The sequence below is a fragment of the Mytilus californianus genome, unplaced genomic scaffold (genome assembly GCF_021869535.1).
Source record: "Mytilus californianus isolate M0D057914Y unplaced genomic scaffold, xbMytCali1.0.p SCAF_9, whole genome shotgun sequence".
NCBI classification, from domain to species: Eukaryota; Metazoa; Mollusca; class Bivalvia; order Mytilida; family Mytilidae; genus Mytilus; species Mytilus californianus.
The window spans coordinates 77,975,085-77,994,797 of NW_026262745.1; the positions used below are offsets into that span (position 1 = coordinate 77,975,085).

A 19,713-nucleotide genomic window follows, 5' to 3' on the forward strand; every position below is an offset into this window, starting at 1 on the left:
TTTGTTAATTATTAACCTTTACTGTTTAGTCCATTTTTGGTAATATTCTTTTGGCGTGGCTGGGTACTTATGCATCCCGCCAATGTGTTGTGCTGTGATCATTTTTTGTCTTTCATTTTTGCCTATGTGCGTTGTCTATAAGCCATTTTGTTTTTCTTTGTTGACATAATTGTTTGTTTTATGTTGAGAATAGAATAACACAATGTTGACTGCTGTACCCCTATTTTTGACATTTTTACCTATAATGTTTGTTCGTTTTGTTCACACATTGTTGTCAATATAATGGAATTCAGTGCGACTGTCATACAAGTGAGAAGTTTAGCTAGCTATAAAACCAGGTTTAATCCACTATTTTCTACATAAGAAAATGTCTGTACCAAGTCAGAAATATGACAGTTGTTATCCGTTTTGAGTTTTTGATTCTGCCATTTGATTAGGGACTTTCCGTTTTGAATTCTCCTCGGAGTTCGGTATTTTTGTTATTTTACTTTTTGATGCACGTACACTTAACAACACGAGAGTGTGGAAATAAATCCGAATGCTCATAGTAGAACAGCACGTACCGTCTCTTCGCATCAAAGTGTGGTAACATAGATTATTACATGATACAGGTTTCTACTTTTCTTTTCAATATATCCCCTTTTCTGGTGGCGATAAAAATATCCCGTCTTTCATCACAGTCTACTTACATTACAGAATTCATTCTCGGCGTGAATATCAATGCAATTAGTGTTAATGCACATTAATCGTAAAAAACGATCCCAACCATAAGAGTTAACAGGAACTAAATTTTTTGTTAAACCTTTACTAGTATTTAAAATGCTATTTTTCTGAAATAGAGCATATACAAGTCACTATGATGTGGTGGGTATTTTAAACTACACAGCTATCGAATTTCTACAACTTTTCATAAGACATACAAAAAAAGTTCTATACACATTCAAATCAATAACAATCATCAATATGTCCAGTTACTTCTATTAACATTTACAAAATAGGCAAAGCAGCTCACCAATACCTAGTCTCTTCAAAGTACAAAGTAATACAGAATTACAAAAAGAACAACAATACAAAAGCAAAAGATTATAGTTTCTATTGTTATTATAAGATTACAGAACAGAAAAATGGTCATGCTGTCATTTGACTTTCTGAAACTTAATAATACAGCCGTTCTAGTACAAGTACATTTCGTGTAATGTTTTTTTTATAGATAGTAGCAACTTTACAAAGCTTGGGTTTTATCGCCTACAACTGAAAAATAACTAGTATCGTTATGAAGTTCGAATTCGTCATCCTTCGATTATATTTCCGTTTAAATGACTATCTTAGTAAGAATTATCAATTAAAATGTCTAAAAAGGGACCGAAAATGATTTTAGGTTAACATATTTGGATGCTTAACAGGAAAATATCACACCCACAAACGATTTTCAAAGGTCAGAAACGGAGGGAAATCAAATTTTTAGACTAAACCGAGCTCCCTTTAAGAGAGTGTCAAGTAACCGGAAACTATACAAGCCATCGACGTTTGTATTGCAATTCTACAGTTGAGTAGAAGTAATATTGTACGAGTTATAACCTCACAGATTTATGTACTTTTTTTACTAAAGAAAATGAAAACAACTCTTTATAAATTGCATGCGTCCGAAGCGCTTTTCTGCGTTTAAATTCACCAGGAGCGCTCAAAATCGAACATCTCAAAAATTATATAGATAACATATTCGGTTTAACGTTCATTGAATCTTTTAGACATAATAAACCTAATCGGGAGTAAATTCTTAAGCATGAAGGATAATTCACATCATTAATCTGTTATCAAATTTACATACTACATTGTACTATTAAGCATTTGAATATGTTATTGTATTTTCGTATACTAGTTGTGTGTAAATATTAAGAAACACACGTCAAACGTGATTTTTTGCAAGTTGATGCCTATTGCACACTCGTTTAGGGAAATATAACTTCATGGAACATGTCTGATATAAAGCACTTTTGGCACACTTGTTTTTCTCAAAACAAAGAACATAAGTCACGCGGGAAAACGCATGTATACTATCACTGCATATCATTTGTTATGCTCTCGAAAGGTTGATCATCTCTTGTCGTGCCCCTCATCTTTTTCTGAAAATACAAAAGAAATAGTACATATATAATGATCTGATAAAACAATATCAAATGTATATGAATTAGCACATGAAAATGTATTCCAAAGGCTGAGCCAGTTTATTTTTCATTTTAACATGCTGGACGGAGTAGTCCAAAAGATAAAATTACGCAGACATTAACCATGTTAACAGTCAGACAGACAGTAACCCAATTTATTTTAACATAGTTCTTAATTCGAGTCTTCCATGCAGTGTCTGTCTCTACTCTACATGATGCATATGAAGGGAGAAGCTTAAAAAAAACTGTAAACTCTCCAGTTATATCATGCAATGACCAAACCGCAGTTTCGTATATTAGAGGCTAGCATGCCACAAGAGACCAACCATGGCAGTCACCAATCATAATAGTTTTTTACTTCCACCAACTGTCTTGTTTACAATATTTCAGGATATGGCTAATGACGTCGTTTACGTGCATTTAGTAATACGAATTGTATGGTACATGTTCAATATATATCATAATTTCACCTTATTTCATATAAATATCACTAGTAGATGCAAACTTTACTACGATACATATATGGTTTACACTATCGAAAATATAAATTGTATTTGTTTGTATGTTTTGGTCTTTGTGGCTGACGCAGTTTTAGCAACCTAGGTTATATATCAGGGCGGTCAGTATTTATTAGTGACGAAAATCGAAGTACCCGGAGAGAACTATCAATCCTTGTCAATTAAGATCGGATTCAACTTCACCTAACCACGAGCGTGATTTGAACTCACACCCTTATCTTGACAGACTATTGATCAATGTTCAGAAACTACTTAGACAAATCGGCCATCTAGGCCAAGCAATTTATTTGTCCGAGAATAAGGAAAAACAAAGATTATCGCGAATTTCCCCTGTTAAGCAGTGGAAATGAATAATTTCATTCTAGGATGATTTTTCAGGTTTTTTTACAAAGCCGCGGAAACTGCTTCCCTTTATGACAAACTGTGTAATTGCCTATACAAATCTGGTAGAAACAGTACGTCGGTTGCTCCTTCTATACGTTATTTTAAATTTCCCCTGGGATACAGTTGTCCTTGACATCAGGTGTTTCCTGTTGCAAATTATTTTTAAAACTAAAAATGAAAAGTTAATGAAAAGTTACTATTCCAAATTTTTGTCTGATATTAAAAAATGCATTTCTTTTACGTGAAGAGATCCCGAAAATGAACTGTCAAGTTAGCACACAAAAGATGGCAAAGTAGAATATTGGATGCGAATTTGTTTGTACTTATGATTTTCTGCGGGATACAAATGTTTTGTTCATTTGTGTGTATTTTAATTTAGCACGTGTGAGGATGCCTATAAAATTCAAAATTGGTAAATATATACTAGAATGTTGTAAACTACACCCATTTAGCCTTGTTTATATGTATTTAAAACGCGTGTATCAAATATATGATTATTTTCACAATTACTTGTGTTAAAGTGAAGACGACAAACGTAGACCTGTTTTAGAGACGTTATGGATATATATTATAATGAATTAACAAGTCGATAACAGGCAAGGATTAGTCCGTGGATTTTGTCATGTTTTCGCAATTATATATTTTATCTAAAAATATCTGAATAGTCCTATACTGACCTCAAACCTCTTTTCAAAGCAGATGTCGAAAATCAGAAGCCCAATGCTAATCACGATACCAAGTAAAAGCAATATAAATAGACTCCCAATTTTATCGATAGATATCCCATCAGTCCTAAAAAATAGTCCTGACTGGAACTTCTTGTCCTCAAAGGAAGTGACGTACTTTATGTAATCGTCATCAAAATCAGTGTCACATTGATTCTTGTACCATTTACTTATCAGCTCTTCAAGAACGCCATTTTCTTTCAGTGAGATCAAAGCAACATCTAAATCATGACATGCATTTAAATCCAGTCTACACGCAAAGGAGTAAGACCGACGAAGTTTTGAATGATGTACGAGCACCAGGTCACAAGGAGGTTTTCCAGACTCTGTACGTGCAGAAAGTTCCTCCGTGATAAAAACATAATCACCTTTACTATCACGAACACGTTTCACTCCTTCAGCTGTATTCTTCGGCATCTGATCTTTAGATTTCTTTAATTGTTTTCCAATCGCTTCGTCTGTCTGATCTTTCGCATTTACTGTGAAATATTGGTATGTCATACTATTAGCAATAACTCCATATTCGACTTCTGATTGGTAGAGCAAATCTTCAAACGAATGAATTGGTGTTTCTAGGAGTTCGTCGTCTCCGCTACGGAACACGACAGCAAGGGAAGTAATGTATGAAGCAAAGATCAGGATAACAAATATACACCAAAAACATGTGAGCATCTTTGCAGAACGAGATGTACAAGTCGATGGACTAAAACTGCCTGTAAAGAAATAAATGTATTGATAATTCAAAATAATAAAATAAGTCAGATCTTGAAATATCTTGGAATATCTTTACTTATATACAACAAAAATATACCAATTAATGTTGTATGCAAAGTGTTTTCGTTAAACGATCAGATTAGGCACATCTCGCCAACATTGGTCCAAAGTCTTAAACGTTATCGTTCATCTTTTCTCCGTTTTGTTTTCCATTAAGAAAAAAACAACAAAAAAACAATCGTAAGAGCTGAGGGATATTCTGCAAAAGAAGTTACTTATTCTAAAATCCATGGCCCTTCGTTTTCATGACAGCGTTTTATCACAAACATATTTCGGGGGATAGAAAAGAAATTATTTCGATTACGCGACGGAATTTCCGTTTATGACATAGATACAAATCAATGCCTTAAAATCTGCAAATAAAGACGTGCTTTCGACAGTCGCTTAAGTACTGTACACTAGTCAGTCAGCTTTAATTCAATTTTAAAAAGGCGGGATTAGAAGTGACTTCCAACATCAGTAGAATGAGTTTTAGAAATAACAGAAAAAAAAAACCAAAATTTGCGTTGTATTTCAAATAGAAGAGTGTGAATTGTCCAGAATTTCCAGATATGAGATCCCCGAAGTACTGCTTAGAGCAATTAATTATCCTTTTACCATCTGCATATTTTTTTTTATCCCCTGATCGACGTAAAAGGAAAATACTCCAAAGATTAGTTTTATAGAGTAAAATGTTTATGTGAAATATCTAAATGCAGGAACTTTTTCAAGGATGGTATTTGTGTGTTGATGACTGATCAATAATATTCACTGATAGTTCACCAATTGCATTTTTTCCCTTCCGAAGCCCATGAGTTCACGCAGATTTTTTGGTGGGGTTCGTGTTGTTCAATCAATTTACTATAGTCAAATTGTCCATTTATATGTACAGAAGAAGTAAAGCATCTTTGAAGCTTCACAAGTATGATAACATGGAAATTCTTGAATATTTGTTCATCTTTTTTTTCAAATTTCTTATTAATATTACTCAGAATACAATATATATATCAACCTTGAAAACAAAATCTGTAAAACATTATGGGAAATCCACGAGTAATGTTCTTCCTAATGTTGTCAGCACCATCCTCTTCCATTGGATCAAACCTGTTATAGAAAGAAAATGATAATTCTAATGAATAATGTAATAAAAGAACAGCGTTTGAATGACTCTCGCTAATCAATGTCCTACAAGAAATGTATGCCCGATCTTGCTTACAATGCAATTTTCCGTTTCGTTTTTGTTTCCAACGAGCATAGTTAATCGGCGATGATTACCGAACGCATCTAAATAAATACTGATATAAATCTGTTTCTATGAATTTTGTTTAAAATCTGACAAGAAAAGTAGGCTTGAGAGCGATTTCAATTCAATTTTACCCAGAGTTTACATGTCCAAGGGTATAACTCTTGATTAGAGCAAATGGTTTACCTCGTCCGAGACATTGCTGGTATAAACCTTTGACATAAATCTCATAAAATCCTACAAGAAAATGAAGACTTGAAAGTGCTTGCAGTGCAAATCTCAATATAATTTAGATGTTCAAGGGACAATTTGAAAACTCTTTTAAAAATAGTTAATCAGCACTAATTTTTTTTAACTCTTCCACTATGACTGAATACCTTTTACATAAATTTCCTAAATGACAGGCATTATTGGATGCCTGAGACTTCATACAAGGCGGACGGACGGGTAGGTGTATGGTATTTCTTTTGTTCCTCGCGCAGAACAAAAGGAAACGAGAACATCTTGTCACAGTGTTATCCAACTTTGTAAACACGTGAATATATCAGATTGGGGTAAGAAGACCAATTTCCCATGTTCTTTTGAATCACCATAACACATTACATCAATAAACAATTTTGTTATTTTCAAACCAGATTACGACAGAGTGGCAATAGCTCTGATTTTTTTCGCAATAAGGTGGTAGGATATTCAAAATATCTCTCTACAAAAATATTTATTTACTCAGTTTTTGTGCTAATGACTTAACATTGGATCCTTTTTAATGACTTATATTCAATCGTAATAACAATAATAAAAACAATTATTAAATATAAAAACAAGCAAAGTTCGCTAATCTGACTTGAAACAATCCGAACTACATGCCGAGACAGATCCACATGGTAAAAGTATTCAAATTTGATATTTTCCAGAAATGAATTAATTGTTTTCAAATCTTGGGCAGTTCGAGTGCATTTCAATTTTCCTCAAATACCAGAATCGCATGTTTTTACGTAAACATCATGATAAAACAAATGTATAACAAATTTACAAACCACCTACTCCCTCTCAAAATCAAATTGTCTTCCACTAAAACAAGCATCACATAAAGCCCAGTGGCAAATATTTCAAATTTCAGGACCGTACCAAATTAGTCAACAATGAATTGAAAGGGTAAGTTCGTCCTACAAAGGGGGTTTACGGAGTTTAAAGGGCGAAGAAAAGAAATTGGATCAGGGGCGTGTTTTTTTTTTTACTTGCAGCAGGCCTAGGTCACCTACTGATGCAAACGCTATTTGACGTGCAGAGAGCATGGAACTCTCCCTTCGTGAGACATCGAACTTAACGTTCCAATTTCGACCGAACAAAATCATACAAACAGTTTTTTAGATCTCTTATTGCTGATCAAGTTTGTCTTTTACATTTACATCCTCTTATAATTTTAAAAATACATGTAAATAGGCAAATTCACTGACGGCTGAAAAATATCATCATTTAGGGAAAATAGATCCTACTAGCATGAGATTGTTTAGTAGAACTTTAAAAAAAAAGGTTTCAAAGGAAACCCTTTAAGGGGGAGGTCTTAAATTCTGTGTTCTTTAATTTCCAGACAATTTTCTCTATCCTTATTATATTTATTTTTCATCCCTCCCGGGCCTCCACCCAATTATTTTTTTTTTTCATTTTTAAACCCCATCCTGACCCTCATCCTGTAGTTGCATGCGTTCAACGCACTCTTATAGATTGACACTTCGAGACAATTTCATATAGAATTGTAATCTGAATTATTAAAGCCTGACCTCTTACTGCTTAATCATCAAGCACTTCATAGTTACGCCAATGACAAATAAAATCTTACTGTAGAATAAGTCCGTAAAGCAAAGAAACAATGGCATAGGAACAAATAACAGCAATCCATACTCCAGTTGTGAAAGGTTTGAGAAAGCTAAGTAAACCCTTCCATCTCTTCCAGGATATTCCATCAGCAGTAGGCTTTTTCATAACAATAGATAGTCCAAATTCTAGTACTGGCTGCGAAAAATGTACCGCATTTGCTCGTTGGACTGTAACGGTCATTGCCGCTGCTGCTATATCCGATTGCTGGAATAAAATTCATGTTTCATAAAAATTATTGTTCGTTACATGTCTGATTCAGGATATGGCGTAGAGAGCGTAACCCCCACCCCCCTTATTTTTTGAAAGCAAAAACAAAAAATAATAGCATGCTTCGCACGATTTAAAACTGTCCAAATTGTGTTCAGTAATTTATTTCATTATATGGAATTACGCCCCACCCCTTTTGAAAATACTGGATCAGCCCTTGATTTAGATTATCAATGATAGTTTTAAATGTGTCCTACATCCCAAACCTACTTCACTATGAACAACAAATGTAATCTTGTCTCCCTTTCAGGGTAACATTTCTGTGGAAAAGGAACATCCGGGGGCTTGTTGTTAATAAGTTGTTTGATTTTACATATTTTGAATCTTTTTATAAAGTTGTTTCAGGGGAGGGGGAGTAGAAAAATATAGTTTGTTTCTACTGCATGCAAATAAGTAAAGAAACTATTTGTCCCTGTATTCTTTTGAAAAAAAAAAAATTCTTATTAAAGTTGAAAAAAATGTGTTCCTCTAAGACAGAAATAATGCTGTTTTTGTTTTTGTAATATGGAAATATGTGTTTTCTTCTTCTTTTTTTTAAATCTTTTTTTTTGGGGGGGAGATGGTTTCAAGAACCTTCTTGTAAAACAAAATCTGTTATATTATCAAAATCTCATAATGTACTTCTATTGAACAATTGTCTTCCCGTACTCTTATTCGTCAATATTTGCTCGTTTGCAGTGACCTTAACTACAAGACATCTCGTTAGAACTCGGCTTCCGCACAGCGCAAGTGCGAGGGGAAATCGTGAAACAAACGTGCACTGGAAGGTAAATAGTAATGATCAGTAATAACTGATTCTTAAAAAATAAATTAGATACACCAAATCATTTAACAACTGTTAAGGAATAGTTTATCAACAATTGGGAACGCACATGGAAATATATAAAATATATAAAATAATCAGTGGCTTTACTCATTTTTGACGTTCTCCCGTGCTCTTTGGTGATTGTTTATCTATGTCATGAACCGATAAACTTCTGCACAAACTCAACGGTTAACTGGCTAATGAGTTTTCGATCAACAATCAATGAATGAAATATTTTTATCGATAATACGTTAAACATTTGTACTTTTGTTATCCATATATTATGCACGCATTGGTTCAATATTTCGATAACATTATGAGTACAAGAAACTTAATAATTATAGATGTCACGTGGTGTGTTGTGTTCTTCGGTTACTGTCTCAGTTACGGATATTACACATTTTATTTTATTTGTAATAATGAATGTGGTTTAGGTAGTCTCCCTTTAATTGTTTCAGATTAGTACTTTTCTAATTAAATGTTTATGTTATGTTTAATTTGATCTAGACAGGCTAAAATACAAAGTAGCTTTAATATTTTAATTATAAAAGTATTTAAATTTTTATATTACTTTATATATTTGATGAATATTAATTCATTCAAGTTTTCTTCAATACCATATTTTTATTTATATCTTTGAAATTGATAACATTTTTCTTATCACTTGATCAGGAATTGCTCCGGTGGGGTAAACACAAAGATAAAAAAAAAAATCCCCACACGTATCTGTGGAGTCGGCAGTATAACGCTGGTTCAATCCACCATTTTCTACAAAAGAAAATGCTTGTACCAAGTCAGGAATATGACAGTTGTTATCCATTCGTTTGATGTGTTTGTATTTTTTATTTTGCCATTTGATTGGGGACTTTCCTTTTTGAATTTTCCTCGGAGTTCAGTATTTTTGTGATTTTACTTTTCACTGCCACCCTTCTCTATATACCAGCTAGCCGGAATGAATCATTCCACTCGAGTTATTAAACAGCAACTACATTGGCATTATTTTGGTACGATTTTCTAAATTCTAAAACACAACGCGAAGTATACAGTTACTTAATCATCTAAGTTTTTGATTTGAATAACTATTTTATTTTCATTCATTTGACCTGAAATACTTTTCTTTTCCATTTCATTTTTGAACTTAACTTTTGAAATAGTATTCTTTTTCATTTCATTTGACTGTTCTAATTGAATGGTGTACATTTGTAAATAAATTGTTGAGTTCTATTTGATTTGTGTCTCTATTCTGCCAAAATCTGATATCAGGTATCCCGAGGATCGAATAGGGACGAAGTACTAGCCACTTCACGTCCCGGGAGGTGTCGTCACTGACCCCCTCCTGTAACATATTCATATCATAGCATTAAATACTACTTACATTGTTTACAAGCTCTCCTATCATTCCGGTCCAATTTCCGGTGTTGTCTAACATTCCATATCTGCCATCTTGCACGTGCTTCATGGAAAAGGTTGCATTCATCATAGGACCTATTTTGGCCAGAAGGTCTGGTAAAAGACCAACAAACTTTCTTTTATTACCATCACCTTGAGACATTACAAGTGGCGGATGCTGTAAATAATATTTAAATGCATGTTAAGAATGATGGATCCCTTCATCATATATACGACGACATACATGCAAACTGATAAGATTGCCCATGTAAAATGGGAATTTTCAAATTGATTCAATTAGCACTTTTGTATAGAAATTGGTCCCAGTTTCTTCGTCTGAGTGGTACCAAGTCTCTGCAAGTGCATCCGTTTGGCAGTGTGACATGTATAAATACGCAGCCAGGTTCGATCGGGTAGGAACAATATATCCGATGAAGAGAGAATGCTGCGCACTTTGCGCGTTAAAAATACTACCAAAAGTTTTTAAAGGGTCTGTAGTTGGCCTGTTGTATGACAAATTGTTCGTTCCTATCGAACATACCGCCGTTTTCAAGTGGCTGTAGAAATGTCCGCCCATCATCCTAATAGATTTACTATAGCTATTACATTGTTATTGTTTTTTGCCGCCCCCATGAATATTAATGAAATATTTAGCAACACTAAAATTTAAGCAAAAGACAAATTTTTTTTTTCTTTTTAGGGAAAAGGAGGGGGTGGACTATAAACTTTTGTGATAAGGGTGAGCGACTGAGACATCCAGAACCTCACCCTTTTAACATACTTTGAAAAATAGAAATACGTACCTTTTATATTTATACACGAAATATACTTACTAATAATAGCTATAATGATTATGCTCTAAATGGAGAGATAAATAAATTTGAAAACTATATGATGCATTTACGACAAATCTGAGAGAAAAATCTGATTAGTTGTAAATATTTATGATATAATCAGCAACCTTACATATATTACGTCTTAATTTTTCGACCTTATCATATAGATTCATAAAGCTTAAAATATTGACCTCATCCCTACCACACAGTTCATGGTATGTGCAGCCCCCGCTCCCACTCTCAACCCAGCATGATATACATTACACCAACTAAGATTAGAAAATAAAATTCAATGCACTCAAGTTATCTACTCTGTTTTGTGTATTGAATAAGTCGATATTTTTTTTCATTTGACCTTTAACAAATTCGTCTGACTGACTGCACAAAAGGTGTGATCAAATCACAATTTTTTTGAATGACAATGACTGTACAAAATTGACACCGTTCACCAAGCCAGCACCAGTAACACAAAACATGTTTGACCTTTTTCATTCTATAACTGCTTCAAATCGTTTTATTTTATTCGAGGTTTACGCTTTTATTTGCAACCTTGCAGTTTTATGAATAGCAAGGTCATCAAGGTCATGTTGGTTATGTGAGATAATATGTCGGCGTGTTTATGAATCAATTATGGTGTACCTTAACTGTTCCTAATGAGAATGGTTTTTATTTTGCACTGGTTAACGATTATGATAATGGTGATTAAATTATCTTTATCTGTCTAATAATTAGTAGACGGGTAATTTGAGACGTGAAGGATGTGACAAATTAAATTGTTACAGTTTGACATTTATAAAATGTTCATGTATATATGGTATAAAAAAAACAACTATGATAGTTTACGTCCTTCTAATCGAAAAAAAAGTATCAATTTTGGCATAAAATCGTCGAAAAAAATAAGCCTCGATAGGTTCCCCGCTATTTTTACATACTGGCATAAAATCGTCGAAAAAAGTTTTCTCGATACGCTCTGTGCTGTTATTAACATTACTGACAATATGTCACATATACGCCCCTCTCCTTCTTTCCTCAAAACCTAGGTCCGCCATCTGTCACTGGCGATTGGGGCATGGGCACTCCTTTTGTCCTTTCCACTTTTTGTCTGTTTTGGTGGGTTTTTTTTTTTGTTTTTTTTTTCGTGGAAAAATGATAAACGGGTAGCATATATAATAAACTAATGTTATTGTAATATCGTACGGATAAAAGCAAGAGCACATTAAATAAGTGAAAAAATGCTATTTTTAACGAATATTTACTAAAAAAAAATCTACAAAAACAAATTAGAAAGGACGCAAGAGAGGTCAATGCCCTATGCGGTTGTGCCTCCTGTATATTGTAAATAATATGCACTTTTGTCTTGTTGTTGAATACCATTTCAGTGATTCCATATAGATGCCTTCGTTCATTTTTTGTTGTTGTTGTTTGCTTATTGTCTCATTGACGTATATCTCGCATTTACTTTGTATGTGTATTGCAAATACGTAACACTTACAATAACTGTAGTAACTCGGTATTCAGTCAAACCCTGTTAAAATAAATGTGGACTACAATAACTTTTTTTCAAACATCAAATTATTTCTAAAAACTGTTCGTTCATACAGGGAACATAGAGAAAAGGCAAGCAAAAAGCAATAATATATAATTTTAATGTGCTTTACATTATTTCAGAATCTTGAATTGACAAGCAGAGGCAACACAATAATAGTGAAAGGGGAGGGGGAGTAAAGACTAGATTATTTGAAAAATAACGTGTTTAAACGAATGAACCAGAGACAATTGCAAAAAGTAAAAAGACCATCAAAAGGGGCGTGAAATACCCCAAGGTTATACGCTTTCTATATAATAAAATAAATGTACAAAAATTATCCTTTAAATGATATAGTAAAATGAATCAATAAAATTTAGAAATAACCCTACCTCGGTCGCAGAGATATAAAAAACGCAGACAAGTAAAAACACTGTGTATCCATACCACCTATCCATGATCAAGCAGTCACACGTATACAATTATTTATTGACACACACATATAATTCCCACAACCAAAAAGTATCATATGTCGTTATTTAAATTTTTAAGCGTACCTGTCCCTCTTATATAGTAGTAATTTAAACTAAAAATCAATACATGTACACCAGCACGTGGTTCTTACCTATCCGTTTCATGTTATTTTTTTCAAAATGTTTAATAAATTTATTTCTTAGCAATTTTTTTATCCACAAGTTTAAAGAAAGGCTATATTTCCCAACATTTGTAAATAATTTTTCAACAGAACATTTATGTAAAGCAAAATACATTGCACGGATTAAACTGACGGTAAGGGCAAAAAAAAAAAAAGAGGGAAGGGGGGGGGGCTAATTTCTGTTTTCTTTATTTTATGCCATTTTTTCTGTTTTCTATATTGTTTTTGTTCATGATCTCTATTCTATTTTCAGTCCATTATTCTCTGTACCCAATTGTCTATGCTGAAAAAATAAAATCTAACAACACAAACCAATTCAAAATCCGGGTAGCACTCTCAGATAATCTGGAAGGGTATGCAGTTTCTGCTTTACTGGTAACTGGCGTCGTGTTGCTCTTGATGAGTAAAATCCGATGATAGGTTAAATTGAGAGGACTAGATTTTTGTTACGACACATGGAAGATAGCATTGCCACCTATAACACAGATTTTAAGTAAAGGTTCATGACGGCGTTCTTAAAAGTTTCGAACTGTTTTCTTAAATTCCTGGAATAAAGCAGCTCTTTTTCAAGAGAATGCTGATCTATAGTTTATCTAAGTTAGCGTGCGCGTTTGAATACCTTGTGAATTGGATATATATTTCATGCATGAACGTGATGCAGGAATATTGCTCGAATTGCTTTATACATCGGGTTATACGACCGTCAGCAGTCTTCGGAGGTCATCTTGATGGATAATCAGATGTAGATGGCGTCTTGTCTAAAATACGTACGAAATGCTGATGAATTATAGCAATCCCAATACCGTTAATTGTTTCGTTTGGACTTTTTGTTTTATGGATATTCAATTTAGTATTTTATAAATAAGATATGAGAATTTGTGTAAAATCGGTGAACAAAAATTTGGCAGCTAATGCCCCTTTAAATAAAAGATCATACTAGTAATTGTTTCTATACGTTGTCCGTTCTTTATCAATTAAACAAAGTTAAATCTTATCTTTCAAACGGTCTTTAAATTTGAATAAGGAATATTGGGGTGTACGGGGCGGAGAGCTCAAATGTTTCAAAGCTATTGTACGACCTCGTTTGTTCGTTCTTTTAGATACCTATTACATTTTTAACAACCCGTGTCTAATTCACATCTCATCAAGAGAAGTCCCATTGTACGTCTTAAAACCACTAAAAAACGTTTAGTAAAGAAGCAATTTAACTACATACGTTTAATTATTCGTAATTTGTTTTTTGGTTGAGAGTTGTCTCATTGGCAATCATACCACATCTTCTTATTTTTTATATGAATCAACATAGATGTAGGGTATACATCATTGAGAAAAACGACAAATTTGTTCGTTAATAAAATATATCACGAATAAATTTACTGAAGCAATCAAAGTACTGCCTAATATTTAGAAGTATCACTAATCGATGTATTTCATTTTTTTCATCTTTTGTTTCATTTATAAATGAATTATTAAAATCTGCTTTGTTGTTGTTTGAAATCTATTAAATCTCAGCAATTTCGATAGGCGCATGGTTGCTGCGAAGTACCGGATTTCAAAGAACATCTTCACAATTATAAAAGCTTTTCCACAGCGGTGGTGTAGGAATCATAGTTTAAGTGGTAAACACTATAATGATTACTTAATTTTATCACAAATATAGAAATTGATTGTATAATAACAAGCTTTTACGGAACTTTTTATAAATTAAAGAAATATCGAAATTGTCCCTCAAGTCTGCCTTGGCAAATAAATATAACCGTTAGGATTTTCCAGCGGTTTTCCAATCACTGCATTTCGTATTTTTGGGGAGTAACAAAAATCATATATAGTCTGAGGCAATACTAAAATATTTCTTTTGGTTTTAATTAGAACAATTTGTTTTGGGATTTGCACAAGATCATGTGTTCCTGCATGTAGTGTTTATGAAAGTGATGAAATTAAGGTTCAATGAAGTAAAGCAACCGATATCTAGTCTTCATGATTTTTTAAATATACAAATAAGGGGATGTGGTATGATGCCAATGAGACAACTATTCACCAAAGTTCAAATGAAATTGGAGTAACCAGTTATAGGCAACCATACGGCCTTCACCAAGGAGAGAAAAAAAACATACCGTATATAAAAAGCCCCGAAGTGAATAATATGAAACAATTCAATAGAGAAAACTAACGACCTAATTTATAACAAAACAATTTACGAAAAACTAACCCCCCATACCCCCCTCTTCCACCTTGGATCCACCAATGAGGTTTGGTCAAAAACTAGATTATCGCCGCCATATTTTGACATCCCAACAATCGACAATCTTCGGGTGAATACGCTACTCTCCTTCTATCCTTATAGATGGAGGAATGGAATCGGCCGACTTTAGGCGAGTGATACGTCCAGCTAAAGTAATTTACAACTTTTTCGACCCGAGGCGATTTAGAGCTTGACGTATTGTACAGTCACCAGTATAAAAATAAGAAGATTTGGTACGATTGCCGACGAGACAACTCTCCATCAGAGATCAAATGACGTAGAAGTAAGGGATAATTACAGGTCACCGTATGGCCTTTAACAATGAATAAAACCATACCAAACAGCAAACTATATTGTTGAAAACCATATGCTGAACTCTCGATTTATTTTATTATTTTTGTTGCCGAGTTGCGGTCACGTTAACCTTTCTTCACATCTCGTTTTGTACTTACATGGCTTAGAATCGTAAAAGGGAACTAAACCCAAAGTCTAGAGCTCTGCCCAAAGTCTAGGCTTTCTTTTGAAAATACAAAATATAGCGGTAACTTATGTTCATATTGAAATTTTAAAGGTTTGTACGTAAAAAAGAATCTTTTACAAAAACATTGTTTTAATTAAAATAAAAAACACTTCATGTTTATTTAGTAATTCCAATGATTTTCTTTATTGTGTAAAAGAAAGAATGTGGTGTATTAATTCCTGGCCCAAAATCTTAACACGCACCTGACAATGCCAAAGCAAAAAAAAAACGCATTGTTATTGCTGTTGTATTCAATTTTGGTTCACTTACTTGGATTTAATACTTCGACATTGTTTTATAGATTTGAACAACTGATAAAATATTTGTATCGTTACTTTAGTTTCCCAGAAGCAAATTGTTACATCAGACAGAGCATCTATAAGAGTATTTCTTCGTATCTTTTTTTTTTCTTCTTTTTATACGCCCGTCAATTTATGACGGGACGTATTATGGTATACAAATGTCCGGTGTCCGTCCGTCTGTCCGTCTGTCCGTCTGTCTGTCCGGCGTAAACATGTCGCACCGTAACTTGAGAATGACTTATCCAAATTTCATGAAACTTAACATAGTTGTTTCTTATGATGGTCAAACGATCTGTATACTTTTTGGTGAAAATAAGATTAAAACTTTTTGAGTTATGGGACTTAGTAACTAAAACAGGTGTATGTTTTTTTTTTCACATGTCGCGCCGTATCTCAAAAACAGTTTATGATTATTGCTTAAAACTTTATACACTTCTTAGTTATATTAACCTTAAGATCTGTATACTTTTTGATGATGATTCAAAATTTTATTTTTGAGTAATTGAGTATTTTGTTAAAAAAAGGGGGAGGGGTTTTTCACATGTCGCGCCGTATCTCAAAAACAGTTTATGATTATTGCTTAAAACTTTATACACTTCTTAGTTATATTAACCTAAAGATCTGTATACTTTTTGATGATGATTCAAAATTTCATTTTTGAGTTATTGAGTATTTTGTAAAAAAAGGGGGAGGGGTTTTTCACATGTCGCGCCGTATCTCAAAAACGATTTATGATTATTGCTTAAAATTTTACACACTTCTTAGTTATATTAATCTAAAGATCTGTATACTTTTTGGTTTTGATTCAAAATTCTATTTTTGAGATATTGATTTTTTTTTTTTAAAGGGGGGTTTTCACATATCGCGCCGTATCTCAAAAACGATTTATGATTATTGCTTCAAATTTTACACACTTCTTAGTTATATTAATCTAAAGATCTGTATACTTTTTGGTTTTGACTCAAAATTTTATTTTAGAGATATTGAGTTTTTTGTAAAAAAAAAGGGGGTTTTCGCATGTCACGCCGTATGTCAGAAACTATTTATGCTTATTGCATAAAAATTCACACACAAGACGACGGGCGTATCATACGCTCATGGCGCAGCTGTTTATTTTATTTGTGTTACTTTTCCCACTTCTGCCTGTAATCTAAAAAAATGCAGAACAACACGTCTTTTTGGTGTTTCGAGAACAAATCATGTAGTCCGAGTATTGAGTAAAAAAAAAAGTTAAGTAAGTACAATAATATTATTTTGTTAATTTCGATCCCCAATTATTTTTCGTCAATTTACAAGTTCATTTGCCTTAAGGAGTAGGGCCACGAAGGGTTAAAAACGGCCCTGTCTCAGAAATTGAAAAAAATTACTGCAGAAGGATCACTAACTAGTATAGTTCATAAAATGATAACCATTAGACTTGTAACTGTGTTTGTATAATTTTCCAGGGCGTCAGAAAAGACAAGGTACAATGATATTTTAGCCAGTTCCGGTTTGATTCCGGGTATTACGTCACATTAATGACGTCACAAAAATATGATTTTACACTATAATAACAAATAACGATATACGTAGATATGTTTTAGTTATAAAGGATCCACCTTATTTCTCTTTTATTTTTTGTCACTTCACAGGGCCAATATCGGCATAAGAATTTCAATCATGAATTTAAACAAAGGACATAATTTTGTGATATAATTTTACCATTTAATCGGTATTTGACCAAAATTAGGTTTTGCCAAGTGAAACTGCTTTACATAATTTTACGATCAAACTAAAATATATATATACATATCAAAATAAGAAAAAAAAAATTATTGTCCCAATTAAGGACTCTTGATGGACAGTATGACATTTACACACAGAACACAATATACAATGATTTTGAAAAACATTTTCACATTGCAATGATATATGAAATTTTTAATATATATTTATCAAGCTTCCTATATTTCTTTATCTTATATAAATCATGAACATTTCATTCCATATATATGCCGTTTGTTATAATACTTTTTTTTTATAACTATTACATATCATTTGGTCCAGTACCTACTGTAATGCAACATATGCAACAATTAACAAATTCTTGTTTCAAAGTAACACCGACTTTGTGAGAAACACAAATCAATGTAAAAAAGGGCCCTTAAGTCATTTCAAAAAATCAATTGTTTTTGTAAACAAACTGAAATCATGCAAACAACTGTCGCTTTGAATATTTTAATCCTCGCCGAAAAATGCAATCAATCTACCAAAATTTGGAAACACGAGTTTGTAATTTGAAATTGGACTATATTGGATGGAGAGTTGTCTCATTGGCACTCATACCACATCTTCTTATATCTATATAAGGACAGGAACAAAATGTACCGGAATATTGACTTGGACATACAAACTACTGCAATATATCCACATTCCATGTGTATTTTAAGACATTTAGTAATTTATTGATTTCTAGCGTAAACAATTTACAGAATGCATATTACTTATTATCTTAATTACCAAGTACACATTTAGTATCTTTGGAAACAATGAATATGGAAACAGAAGGAAAACATATTTGTAACCATGAAGTAACATTAATTTACATTTATTTGCACATTAAACTGTGTTACAAAAAAATCAATAAAGTATGTTTTTTTTTAATATTTTTATTTGGAACTCGTTATTTCACATTAAAAATTAAACTGACAGTCAAATGACCATGTGAGTTCTCAGAAATTCTAAGGTTTTTCTACCCCAAGAAATGATTACCTTAGTTGTAATTGGCAAAACCTTTCGGATTTTTGGGTCTTCAATGCCTTTCAACTTCCTACGTTATTTGGCCTTTTAACGTTTTTACCAAAATTTGTTTTTCGCCCCCTTTATCCCACACCCCAATAGCGTGTCATATACGTGTAAATAATTTACAATCATTTCATAGTTTGTTTATACGAATGTAAATTATAACGCCATTGTCAATGCATATTATTGGAATGCATGATTGATTGATTCTTGGTTGCTTAACGTCAAGTGGCAAATATTTCATGCATTTTCAGAACGAGGCATGCATGATGTTTTGTGATCTTAATATGCTCTAAAAATGCTTCATTGATATAATTATGTAATCATATAAACTGCAGAGATACACAGAGATAATCCTAATATAAACGTGATAAATGGATGAATATCAGTTAGTTATGGAGTAGACCCAGAGTAAAAAATGTGCGATCTTTTCAGTATGAGGGTAATCAACACTTTACCCCAGACATATATATGATTTATAAAAGAGTATACTTATGCAAGGTATAGTAGTAGTGTTGTGTATGCTGTTGTTTGCCTTTTCGTCGTTAGGTTTTTGTCCATGGTATTGTCTGTTTTTCTGCGACTAATGATGTTTAATAGTCTTCTTGGTATCTTCTGCCTCTATTCTTATGTGTATTTGACTTGCCAATACTAGATGTGATCAAAATTTTCAATACAACGATCTATAAGAAATTATTTTTTCTGCGTTTCGAGACTCCTATCTTAAC

The 19,713-nt window shown here is 32.9% G+C and overlaps 1 protein-coding gene across 1 annotated transcript; it reads right to left on the reverse strand.

Annotated features, from left to right (window-relative positions):
* Nucleotides 1-787: 787 nt before the first annotated feature.
* Nucleotides 788-13,006, reverse strand: LOC127716296 (glutamate receptor U1-like). Its single transcript, XM_052222457.1, has 7 exons — nt 12,878-13,006; nt 12,453-12,485; nt 10,111-10,302; nt 7,626-7,867; nt 5,558-5,649; nt 3,745-4,505; nt 788-2,123 (listed from the first exon to the last, which is right to left on the reverse strand). Exons 1-7 carry the CDS (start codon nt 12,941-12,943, stop codon nt 2,058-2,060), a joined length of 1,452 nt encoding a protein of 483 aa, XP_052078417.1. The 5' UTR covers nt 12,944-13,006; the 3' UTR covers nt 788-2,057.
* Between the last annotated feature and the right edge of the window lie 6,707 nt (nt 13,007-19,713).

Coding starts and splice junctions, on each gene's coding strand:
- LOC127716296 (XM_052222457.1), bottom strand. CDS start 12,943: ATGGATAGGTGGTATGGATACACAGTGTTTTTACTTGTCTGCGTTTTT. Junction 10,303..12,452: donor ACCGAGTTACTACAGTTATT/GTAAGTGTTACG, acceptor TATTATTTACAG/CATCCGCCACTTGTAATGTC. Junction 7,868..10,110: donor TAGGAGAGCTTGTAAACAAT/GTAAGTAGTATT, acceptor ATTTTATTCCAG/CAATCGGATATAGCAGCAGC.